At 36.3% G+C, this 12,775-nt stretch overlaps 1 protein-coding gene across 2 annotated transcripts in view; it reads right to left on the bottom strand.

The window, feature by feature from the left end:
- CC2D2A (coiled-coil and C2 domain containing 2A) overlaps window positions 1-12,775 on the bottom strand; it is a 51,254-nt gene that overhangs the window by 22,283 nt on the left and 16,196 nt on the right. For both annotated transcript variants that reach the window (XR_005701052.1, XM_040065376.2), the window contains exons 11-18: window positions 11,507-11,647; window positions 10,942-11,098; window positions 8,654-8,886; window positions 7,559-7,736; window positions 6,239-6,395; window positions 4,991-5,138; window positions 2,862-3,000; window positions 1,844-2,047 (exon numbers count right to left, since the gene is read on the bottom strand). Coding sequence is in view for 1 of the 2 variants with exons in the window: in XM_040065376.2 (XP_039921310.1) it covers window positions 1,844-2,047; window positions 2,862-3,000; window positions 4,991-5,138; window positions 6,239-6,395; window positions 7,559-7,736; window positions 8,654-8,886; window positions 10,942-11,098; window positions 11,507-11,647 (1,357 nt within the window). In the remaining variant the exon portion in view is untranslated. The remainder of the gene's footprint in view (window positions 1-1,843; window positions 2,048-2,861; window positions 3,001-4,990; window positions 5,139-6,238; window positions 6,396-7,558; window positions 7,737-8,653; window positions 8,887-10,941; window positions 11,099-11,506; window positions 11,648-12,775) is intronic.

The raw sequence follows: 12,775 nt of genomic DNA, 5'->3' as shown, positions 1-12,775 counted from the left end.
TACAAACGTGATTGACAATGTGTTCAAGAACTTGAATATGTTCTTTGTGAAAAATGTTTTCATGATATTTAACTGGAACGTCTCTTGGAGTAACTTGTGTCTATCATCATCACCTCACCTCTAAGATGAGTCTCTCTGTTTTCTCTGCACCACTGGGTACCTGAAGAATGCAGTAAGAAACCCCCTCAAGGGCAAAAACAACCTCAGTCCTTTCTGCCTCTCCTTGTAGGCCATGTGCTTCAGCACTGCACATATTCTGGTAGCTCTCTGCTGGACTTAACTCTAGTATTTCAGAGTATTTTTGCCTTGGGAAAGGTGCTCAAATTCATGAGTCTGGTAAGGAAGAGATTAATGAGCGATGCAGCATCTGCCCACAACTCTTTGAGGGGCAGTTACAAAGGACAGGGTGCCAAAATCATCTCTGGACAGTAGAACAAGGAAAAGCAGCCATTAAATACAATTTGGAAGGCTCAGCTTGGATGGTTTTTTTTTTAACAATCTCCGGAAGGATAGCGAAGCACTGGAACAGGTTATCCAAAAAGGCAGTGGAGTCTCCCATTTAGAGGTTTTCAAGACTTGGCTAGACAAACATCTGACCTCATCTAGTGCTGGCAACGGTACCGCCACTTCAGTAGAAAGCAGGACCAGATGATCTCCAGAGAGTATTTCCCAAATAGTATTTCCATCATTTTACTAACTTTCAGACCGTTTTGCCAAATAGGGAGTAAACCCACTAGGATCAATATCACTTGAAACTTAGTTTTGAAGATCACAGCATATAAAATAAACTTGAAATGGGCATTAATGTGTTTATCTAATTCACCCTTAATGGAAAAAAAAAAACCCAACAACCTTCCATCAAAATAATTCTTAAACTAAGGTTTTCAAATTTTGAATGATAACATAAAATGAATGAAAATAGTCCATAAAATGAACTGGATCAGAAAGGTACAGCAAGCATGTGGTACATCTTTATATTAAAAGATACAAAACTAACCTAAAATTAAAAAAAAAATATATATTTATTGCAAAGAGCCAGATATGACTGAATTAATAAACATCTTTAAAAAAAATACATTCTCCAATAGAAAGGAAGAAAATAATTTTTCAAATAAATCTATGTCAGAAGAAGTAGGGATGAAACAGCAGTTGCCAGAATCTGACATGATTCTGATCTTCCTAAGCCAATGAACACACTAAAATGCTCCTTAGCTACATGAATTGCTAAGAACAAAAAAAAAAAAAAAAAAAGCATGGCTTAGCACTAATAACAGAGTTGAGATAAAAATAATTGAAGTATAACCCAAATTAAAAAAAAATGCACACACTGCATTTCAATAAGGTAATTAATAGACAGGCAAGGACAAGGTAAGCTAATTGGAGCAATGTACTAAAACAGAAATATCTGTAACACAGGCTCTAATAAAACAAAAAAAGGTTTTCATTCTTGTTAGAGTCATTGCTTCTAACAGTTGCCCCCTCAAAAGGGCTCAAAAGCTAATAAGCCTAAGCCTGAATTATGTCTGAATTACCTTTTTACATCTAAAATCACTTTTAAAAAAAGTATCTCAACATTAACAAAAACTATCTTATAACATTTTTATCTACAGCAGTTTTTCTGTTTTATTTAACTCTTAACAAAGTATTGTTGTGGAAATATTGCCTTGGAAAGCAGCTATTTTAAATAGATGAAAACAATACTAGAAAAGACTGAAGGAATAAAATTCTTGTTTTTTTCATGTCAGCATAGCTTTACATTCTTTAAAGAACTGCTTGACTTAATTGCAAATGAAATATTATAAGCATTTAAACTAGAAAAGAAGTATTTCAGATAACATTCTACCTGGAATATTTTCTCACTGATCTCTCGTTCATGTAAAGGGACTTGCTTATAGTTTCGGAACTCTGCCACCTCCTCATTTCTGAGCCGCAAGAGTCGGAATCTCTTTGATCTATTAAACTCCTCATCAGAAACAAAATTAAATTCTTGCTGCAACTGTTCCAATCTGAAGAAATCAGGAACATGTGCCTCTCCACTTGTTGTAATCTAAATTAATAACAAAAATATTAACCTTTTCATACAAAGTGACAAAAATCAATAAAATAGGTTTTATAAGTTTTACATGCAGTATTGCAAGATGCTCATTTTAAGCAAAAGCAGTAAAGAGGATCATGCAGACTGAAACACCAAGCATTTTATAGCTGTGTTCTGCTGAGCAAAGCGTATGAGATTATATGTTATAGAATAAAACAAAATTCTCTTTCCTTGTATCATAAACAACAGATTAGAATATGAAAACTCTATCATGTCAGAGTAACCTAGGAAGCTGTACTCTAAAGGAGGTCCAATTACAGAACTTCAGCTTTGTAAATAGCTACGTCAATTAAACAGCTATGTAAATAAACAGCCATGTAAATTGAACAGCGTAAATAGCTCCTCAATTTTGCTGTTTAGAAAAGCTGAAGCTTCCACAACACCCGAGGTCTCTTTGTGCAATCCTCATTAATGAGCAGCTTCTTATTTACACAAGTACACTGGAAATTCCCTGTACTTTAAGGAAACAACAAACTCAAAATCCTTATTTGTTTTTTAATTTATTAACTCATCTGTATGTGCATTCTCTTATACCTATTTTTTGCCAGTACTGAATGGATTATTAAATCATATTCATTAAACAACTCAATACTAAATGCATTAATCATATTTTTAGTAGATATTTTGCTTCTTAACATTCACAGAAGTATGTCCATCACAAGTTCAAATGCTGCTACCTCCTTGGCATGCATGCAGATTGGGGAGGTCCTGGTGACTTGGAACTCCACAGCTCCACTAGCCCTTCAGCTCTGAAATAACCACTTACCATGATCAGCTGCATCAGAGCTGCATTGTTTGGGTCATTTGGATCAAGTTTTGCTTCAGCTGCCCACTCAGCTAGTTTCTTCATATCAGTTAAACCCGACGTGCCAATGGATGCAATAGCATCAACGTTTTTTAAAGCACTAAAAAGACAGAATTGACAGAACTTACACCTAAAACACATTTGATTCAGCAATATAAAAAAGTATTTAAAACAATCTTAGAAAAACCCAAAAAGCTCCCCACAACCTGAATAGTAAATTTCAGTACACAGTTCTTAACAGTAGCTACGGTATTGAGGGAATGATTAATTGCAAAGCAAAGTCGGGGGAAATATGAAGGAACTGGTGGAAGACAACTTTTATACAAGGTAATAAGGTGCTTTTTGATACATTTCTGAAATACCTATGCCATTCCACATTGCTGCATACTATCAAGTAAGAAGATAAATTGCCTCACTGTGAAAGGTAAGAGGAAACAAAGAACTCCTCAGACATACAGTCTTTGCTTGCACTGTATCTTAGCTCCTGTCTTTGACCTGTCCCCCTGGATGGTACTTTCAGACCTGCATTGTAGCCCTGTCTCTGTCCCCTCCTTGCACAGACCTGCAGCCTGAATCATCCCCTCACCATGCCTGGGACTGCTGCCTGCACTCTGCTGTGTCCAGACTGCATGCTGGCTGGAGAGAACACTGCCTGTGCTTGGGGAACCCTTGCAGCCTTCTCTAGTGTGGTGCAGCACTGCTTATGGCCCTCCCTGTAACTAGAAGTCCCAAGTCTTTATCCTCTGCGTGCTCCTAATCACTTTCTTCTACTCACAGTAGGCAAGGAAGCACGGTAGGTAGTCTGGAGGCCGTGTGTACACTGCCCTGCTCACCAGGCCTCTGGCATCTTCTCACAGAACCACCTCTGAAGGCCCACTGCTACTCAAACCTTGACACATAAGGCCAATACACCAGGACGTGTGTTATTTATTAGCCAAATATCACTGGAGTGGATGTTGCCCCTTCTCTTGGTAGGGCTGCTAGTTTCAGCATTTGATCTCTACTTATTTGAGTATTTTCAAGAAAGCTTTAAAAACTTACAGGTCTTGTGCTTGGTTAGAATCAGCCAAATAGCCAGCAGTTACTGGAACAGCAGATAAAGCAGCAACATCAACTTTTATCTTTAGGCACCAAGTCTTGAACAAATGCCAACTGAATCACAATTGTGCTAAAAAGCTCATGGGCAGCAAAAGCTAACATTGGTCATGAAAATCCTGTCTCTGACCTTCCCAAGAGACAATGAAAGTCAGAGAGAGCTGTTCATCTCCACAAGGCATTTCAAAAAAGAGTGTTTCACAGAAAACCTCCTTCTGAAATTATTCAGTTTTCCGTTTATTACGGCCATTAGTCTCCAGAGTTACAGTTAGCTGTTGGGAATCCATCTTTACATTTTAATCTCATCTACTCTCACTGAAGTCAGCAGAGAACTGATATGCTGATCAGCAAACTACCTGAATGGCTGCAGCTTGGTTAACAGTAGTATGAGAATGATTTGTAAGCCAATGTCCAGCCTCTAAATAAATAAAAACCTGACAAACAAATCAGCTGGAAGAAGTATTCACATTTGCTCAGTATTAATATCTGTGAGAAAACTTTTAAGGGTTTATAGTGAAGGTACTTAAGGACATTACAAAAGCAGCCTTTTGGTATCATCTCTTTGACTTTAAGGAATTAATTAAAAGCAACAGAATGGACAAATAATCTACAATAACCAACTTGCAGCCTCAGGGCAAATTAGACATAGCATCTTCAAATGCACTTCAGATAAGAAAGAGCTGGACCTTCTGCTCTCAGCATAATAATTACATTAAGGTTCCTGGACAATATATTCACGCTCTATTAGAAAATCATAAAATTGAATTAATCAGCTTGAACTGTCTAGAAATAATATGCTAAAAGGTAAAATTTCTAACTAAATATATTTACCAAAAACATGTACCCTAAGATATCTGCAGAGGGCTACAGCACAAAAGTAAAACATCTAAATTTAATAAAAAATATTATGAAAAGTCTTGATTATGAAAGCAAATTTTAAAAAAATACTAGCATAATCAATTTCCCATGAATACTGAAAATTCATATCTTATTACCTTGGAATGCCTGTGTTTTGCTGAGATACTGGAGGAATTAAGGGGATTCCTTTTTCTCCAACTGCCCAAGAGACACTACTGGATACCTTCCCAGAGGTCATTAAAGTCATTTTGTTGCTACCATCAGCTTCAAATGAAAAGGACACACCTATCAAGGGGAAAAATCCATAGTATATTTATGCATTCAAACCCAGTATCTTAGCATTTTTAAAAATACTTCCAGAAAATGACTAGTGAAATAACCTGTGCCTTTATACAAAAAGGTTAATGTGAAACAATGATTTTGCTGTGTGCTGTGGGAAAGAACTCTGTTCTACAATAATGAGTGAAAGATTCCATTACACCTACAAAAGGCTTTCCATTTGAGCTGGAAGGAAAGGCTATGCCAAAGGCTCATTTTTTTCCTCCACAGATGCACACCATTTAGTATTTCTGGTAGTTTTCATATTCAGCATACTGTTATTAACAAAACTGAAATTCAGAGTCAAGAATTACGTATGCTTGAAAAGTCAGTCCTAAAGCTTCTGACACTCAATTGTACATATGGTCATTACAGTCAGTGACATTTACAAACACATTTGCTGTAATGATTTTTTTGCCCTATTTTTTTCCTCCTCATTTTTTAATCTATTCTGCTCTAGCTTTATCTGTATTTACATATGGTAAATTTATGCAAGTCAGTCATCTCGCAATGCTGTTCAAATTCATTATACACACTTGCAAGTTCCATATGCTACTATGTATTCTTGTTTCCCCTTTCCCTATCTCTCCCTTGTTTTATCTTTAGCCTAAAGCTCCAGGGAAAAGGTATGTGCAGGTTGTCAACAAAGCAAATAGAAGACAAAAAAATTACCTTGCATATACACTTCTACAGACAGTTTTTCAGTGGTTTAAAACATTAAAATCACTGGAGCTACAATGACTGGAGCTTCACTCTGCAGTGTCAGAGGCCTGATTACTTAAATGCTCAAAAAATCCCAAACATGTTCTATAGCTTGTAAAGCTCAACTAATACAAGACAAGTAATAAACAGACACATTTTTATCATGCAGAGCTTAAAATTAATAAGTGACAAAAGTTTCACAGCAAACCTCAATAATAAGAATCATGACTATTATGGAAGACTCAAGTTAGGGAAGCTGTGAAGGCTCCTAGCAGGATTTACACAGAAACCCACTCCAACCTCTTACTGTTACACGGCTCCAGCAAAATGAGAAACACTGAACTAAGGAAAACAAGAGTCCCTACCACTCCCAACTCCTTCATGATCCAACATCACCCGCTGATCGCTGCTGAACTCTATTTCTTCCAGAGGAGCACTGCCTGTCAGAACTGCAGTCTCAGGAACAGGTAAGAACACTTCAGCCAACAAGGTGGTACTGCTGATACCTGTTGTTTCATAAATCTAGGAAAAAAATACCATGAGGGACAGAAGAAAAAAAATTACATGTTCATTCTTGAGAAGCTGAAAACTTATTACAGGGTATTTAGAAAAGGTTTTACTGTGGCTTAAGCATGAAATAAATAATTTAAGGCAATTGTATTTGTTCACTTTCTAAAATATCCAGTTAGCTGACATTTCAGCTATCAGCAGCTTACTTGATCTGAATTCTTCCTACAAGTCTCTTTTCTTCATTTTCTAATGCACCTGAGACAAGTATGACAAACTCCAGGCTTTAAAGAGCACCATGGTACAATATGCAACTGCTTGTGGCATTCACTTGGATCAGCTGAAGATTCTGGAGGGATTCTGCCTAATTCTCCCTTAACATGAAAGGTAGGGTACTGCACACAGTCCCCATTCTGGCAGCACTGCAGGTTGCTTCTCTTTTTCTTAGCCAGTTGCAGAGTGATGTGAGTGGTTTCTCCATTCAAATACCTTTAATCCGGGAAAACAGTATTCCTTCTCCTTTTCAATTTGTGTGTTAAATAAATAAGCAGACAATGGGTTTTTACACCTTTCCCTGAACTACCAGTTTTACATAACCATAGGAGTCTTCTAAAGAGAGAAGCAGGACCCTGATTCCGTTTCCCCTAAATATATTTCGTATTAAATCTGAAAAGTATTCATGTGAACCATTTAGTAATTCATACTTGGAATGGGGGGGTGGTGGTGGCTTGATTTAATGGCACTGCTGATCAAGTCAAGTGCAGTTACAGACATTACTAGAAATTTTTTTTTTTTCTTATTCCACTCCAGTAAATATTATGAGGGTTTTACTCTGTGGAAAATAATGTTTTAAGAAGACTGTGTGAGCAATTTAATCTGTGTTATGGCCAATCTGCTGACATATTTAATCACAAGTCCCAATTATTTAATTTCTCCCACCCAAACTATAGTTTTGTCCTATATATACCTAGAAAGCTTAAGCATCAAAAACATAGCAGCAAAGTTTAAAGTTAAGGACTGGTGAAGCAAGGAAGGAACATAAAATTGATGATTTACAGAAGGTCTTTGACAGGTTTTTCAGTATTTATGACGCTATCATAGAGCAAAACACAAGCATTACAGGAGTAATTACATTTTATATAATCTTTTAAAAGTTATTGTGATAAATCAACATCTACCTGTAGTTTCAAACTCTCTGGCCAATTGATTATTTGTAAATTGAAAATCTGTCCAAAGTGAACTCTAAAATCGGAACTTATTGGTCGGGTAACAGTCCTTGACACTTCTTTGGAGTTGAAAAGGACTTTTATAAATGCTGAACGTTTCTTCACATCTTCTCGTCGCAAAACTTCTGCTCTGTAAATATGTCAGACAAGCTATCATATCATTTTAAATAACATTATTATTATTTATTTTTAATGAAAATCTGATTTCTCATGGGAAGACAGAACCCACAAAAATAGATGGCATTCATCCAAAAAATGTCACTATACAGGAATGACTTTAGAACTCTCATTTAACAGCTGTTTTATCTTCTTGTGAATATAAAATGATTTTTAAACTATCAAGTCAAACTTTGGATCCACTAAAGCTAACTCCATGTAAAAGAAGTTACCTAGGAAAAAAAAAAAATCTCTTCCTCCCCCTTCCTCCAAAGCACAACAAATGATATCAAATTGAGTTAAAATTTTGAAGCGTTCAGTCACTGGGAGTACAACAGCTAAGCAGCAATCTCTGATGAGGCTATTTGTGAACTAAGTATAGTTCACAAAGGACAAAGGAGTATATAAATTGCTGAAATACGTATGTTAAATTGTTGTGTGCAAATGTGGAAAGTAACAGAAAACAAGTACATGTATTTCTTTTATCCACAGTGCAACCTCTGGTTTAGTACACAGTTTCTCTCTTTTCCCTTTGTTGACTACAGCACAGACCTCATGTACAGGACTAGCTAGTCAGAGTGGTACGGCCAGCAGTGACCCAGACTCTACACTGAAACCAGCTTCTTTGTTTCTGCACCCTGTTCTGTGCAGATGCTCAAGGCATATCAGAAGGTTCAAAGGGAATGTGCAGACACACGTTTTTTAAGTGCACTATATACAAGGTTATATGTGACTTGAAGATGAATTAAGTTTTATCACCTTCAGAAGCAGAAGCTTCATACTAGGCTAAACAGAATAGTGAGCTCATGCTTCTGAAGTTGTGTAAACAAGAAATTAATAAATTACAGAAAATCACAAATAATGTAATTTGCTGACCAACATTTATCTTACCGAGGACACTGCTCAGTTGGAGTAACGCTTCCCAAGAGGGTCAGCTCAGGAACCAGAATAGGCTCTCCAGGTTTCCTTCTGCAGCTGTCAGCTTTTTGTCTAACCTGCTGCTCTATTTCCAGGCTATTGGCCATTTTAGGTGGGAGAGGTTTTATACGTTCCTCACCAAAATCATAATCTTCTGATTCTTCATCTACATGAGTATCTTTTTTCTTCTTTTTCTTCTTGGACTTCTGCATATAAAAACAATAACATCCTTTCTGAACTGGTTTTAATCTCTGCAATTTTTTTTCTAGTTCTCTTGACTCACAAGCGCTAAACACAGATGGTGTATGTACAGTAAAATGACTGTAATTTTAGTATTACACACAGATAAAAGATTCCTCTCATTGTAAAGGACTGTGTCAGTTTCAGAATTCAGCAATACATTCCATTCATATGCTTCAAAATCATAATGTGCTCCAAGCAAAACATTTACTTAATCTTCTCTTACCACTTGCAAAATCAGCGTGTTTCTTGAACATTCTGGCTAGATGCTGTGCTCTCGTTCGCCTGAGCTACTACGTACATTCTGTTAGGACTGAAGGAAGGTTGCTCAGCCAGTAGACACAGTTGTTTGAGATGCACTGTCTGCACATACATTGACAAAACAAATGCACATGTGCCACAAACTCGGGAGCACAAGTGTTTTTGGCTTAGCAGCACCTTTAGCATGAGCAGAAGAATGATCCCTTCCCTTCCTCATGCCAAACAAGAATAAAGAAACAGAATAACACGGGACTTTCAGCATCTCCTAAACTACAGAACTCCAGTGTTTATGAGCATGTTCAGCTTTAAACAACTGCAAAACAGCTCCTCCTTCCTTAGACTTCTAGATTACTTGGAAGTACAGCTTGCTTGGAAGCACCAGCCACTTCACAACTTAACACATCATAAGCAAAAGACAGATTATCCTCATTGATTAAGTAGTAAGCCAAACAACTTGTTCAAATATTTTTCCTAAAAAATATTATTTCTTTGCCTAATTTATGTTATCGTTCTTGCTCTTGAATTTGCTTTTAAATTTATTTAGCTGCACCCAGCTCTAGTGGTTTTGATTCATGTGACCTGTAAGAAACCAACACCAGTGATTAAGTTAAAAAGTACTTTGAGTAAAACAAAATAAAGCTCTTCGGGGTACAAAAGATGATTTCATTCTAAAAGGAAAGAACCACAATCCTTACAGTCTCAAGACAGTTTGTGACTAGCACAATAAAAAGACGCCACAATGGTATTTGTGAAGGCATAACTGGTGGATGAACAGGTTCCTTAGGATCAATGTTCACGACTACCTGCCCTCATTTCAAGTTTGCACTTATTCATCTCATCCTACAAGTGAACTGACATGATGCTAATGAGTCATGTGCCCACTTGTGTTCTGGTAACAGGAATTTCCAATTCCTGCATATCAGCTTCCTCTCAAATATTTAAATGCCTTCCATAAAGGTTGCATGTACATGAAAAAAATCATCATCAAAGTATCAGCAGACACACTAGATTCTTGCAAATTGTATTTGAAGCATTTTCTTCATCTTTTTCTCAGGTATTGAAAAACCCAGGGTGTTCAAGATGGGCAAAAATTATATTCAAGTATAATCACCATTACCCCAAGGAATCCAGTATATTGCCACCTAACTGTGAAAGCAAACCCGGTTGATTTCAAAGATCACCTTGTTGCTGTGTGTTGCTATAGCACCTATACTGCCCAATATCCCCTTGAAGCAACTGAGACCTTAACTACAGCACAGATTGGTAGGAATTAATCTTCTCAGAGGTGAAAGGCTAGAATATTAATTAAATCTTTCAGTCAGACATTCCTGAACATAGTGAGACATTCCCAAACATATATTTACTACATGAGATAACATCAACTGCTAGTTCATTAGAAACACCCCATAATTATTCTGCTTCACCACTCACGCACAAAATTCATCCATGTTTCTTCCTTGCAAGACATGCATTTAACAGGAATACTGCAAAACTACCAAACTGAAAGAACTGGAGCGCTGAAAATCAGTAGCAGAAAAACAATGCCCCACAAAAACCTAATACATTCTGATTTTTTAATTAACAACTACCTGACTAACAAATTCTAAGTAGACAGAATGTATCTGGACATAAAAAAATGTATGCAAAATTCTGAATTTTTTTATCTGTATTAGAAGGACAAATTTTTGACACATTTCGTAGTAACTTTATTTATTTATTTATTTATTTATTTATTGTGAAATTGAATGATTTAAACAAACCTGTGTCTTCTTCCACAATTTCCAGTCTTGTAGCTCAGTTTTATACTCCTCCATTTTCTTTTCATATTCTTCCATACATTCCTCTAGCAATTCCTTTATCTCGGCCTGAATTTCTGCTTCATATGCTTTTTTGTCTGATTTCTGATCAACATCTTCCCTTCAAAACAATATCAGCATATTGCATAAAATTACATAAAGGTTACAGTTAAGTTAACATATAACAGAAATCTACTTCTCCATGAATTAATTTCATTATTCTGGAAGTGCGTTTTATTTAAAAAGACTAGCATAGAAACTCTTAAGTGTTGATAGCAGATAATTGTATTAATTCCAGATCGTAACTTTCTTTACTCATTAGTCAGTAGAAATTCCTTTCTGCTACAGTAGTTACTTATTTCAACCTTCCCTCTTCCCCAAACTCAAAAGGAATAGTAGCAGGCTCAAAGTGTCAGCACTGCTCAAAGTTTTACTTCTGCATATCAAAATCCTAAGTTTCCAAATGAACTATTCTTATTACAACTCCATCGCTAGCAAATAAAGTACAAAAAGTGTTATCAAGACATACTTCCTCAAATAAAGTTTCATGGGTGTGTTAGTAAACTTCTGAAAGTCCCGGAGGGATTTAATTTGTTTCCAAACTTTGATAATGTTCTTAAGCAACGTTCTGTCTTTTTCTTGTTCAGCATCACGAAGTCTTCTGGTTTGTCTAGAAATATATATATACATAGCACAAGATCAATCAGAATTGTCTAACTCAGTGGAACAACAGTTTGAAAACCTGGGATACAAAAAGCCAAGTGATGAGGGTTTAAGGCTGATTGATGGCTGCAGTGGCTTAAATCCAAGGAACAAAAAACCCAGGCTTGGAAACTGCAGCATTTGATTTCCTCCTGTATTCCAGTCTCTTTCATTTTGAACAATCTGAGTTCATTTAAGTCCATTCTTTAGAGATCTCAAAGTTTTCAGAAATGCTTGTTACAGATGTACATGATTTAAAACATTTTAAAGTAAATTCATGTAAACAACAGCCCAGGAAACCTATACTGCTGTTATGAAGTAATGCTCATTACACGTGTACATTACAAAAGGTATTTGAAACTTCATATGCTTCTAGCTCCAGTAAAAAGGACTTGAAGAGATGAAGTAGTAAGTCCTTTGACAGACGTACAAAATTCTTAATATAAACAAAATTAACAAAGGCCTTTTTTGGTCTCAGATTTGGTATTTCACATTTCCACCCTCTAATCTGTAAAAAAGCCATTCATTATCACTTCGAATGACCATCACTATTATTTTGGTAGAAAAACAAGGCTGTGATTAAAGAAAAGGATGTTAACTAACACATTACTACTTCTAATATTCAAAGAATGTGGAAAACAGAGTTAGAGCTGAGAGAAGAAAGACATCATACATCATTTAACAGCATATGCCAGTTTAGAGAAAACAATAAACGAAGAAATGCAACATGAGTAACTTCTCCACTTCATTAGCTAGCAGTTTGCGTATTACTTATCCATGTTGCAACCTTTCCTTTTTTGTCTACCAGATGACGCTAGAAGATGAAACTTAAAGGCATGAGGAACATATAGATCAGTAATCACACTTATCTAATGTATTGGATTTGGAAGCAGGACCTTTCAGTAGAAAATCATCTCTGCTAAAATGCATTACCCACAGGAACCTGAATCAGAATCCACAGCATATGCTGGCTTCCTACTTTGGGAAGTGAAGACAGGACGGCTGAATTTACTAATCTGCAACAGTTTTATGTATTCAGATGATATTTCTTCCTCAAGCCAATGGAAAACTACAGCTTTGATCCTCAGAAAGCAAA

Source organism: Hirundo rustica, chromosome 5 (genome assembly GCF_015227805.2).
Source record: "Hirundo rustica isolate bHirRus1 chromosome 5, bHirRus1.pri.v3, whole genome shotgun sequence".
In the NCBI taxonomy this organism is placed as follows: domain Eukaryota; kingdom Metazoa; phylum Chordata; class Aves; order Passeriformes; family Hirundinidae; genus Hirundo; species Hirundo rustica.
Note: the sequence above shows the minus strand (reverse complement) of the source record. Positions and strands in the feature narration are given on the sequence as shown.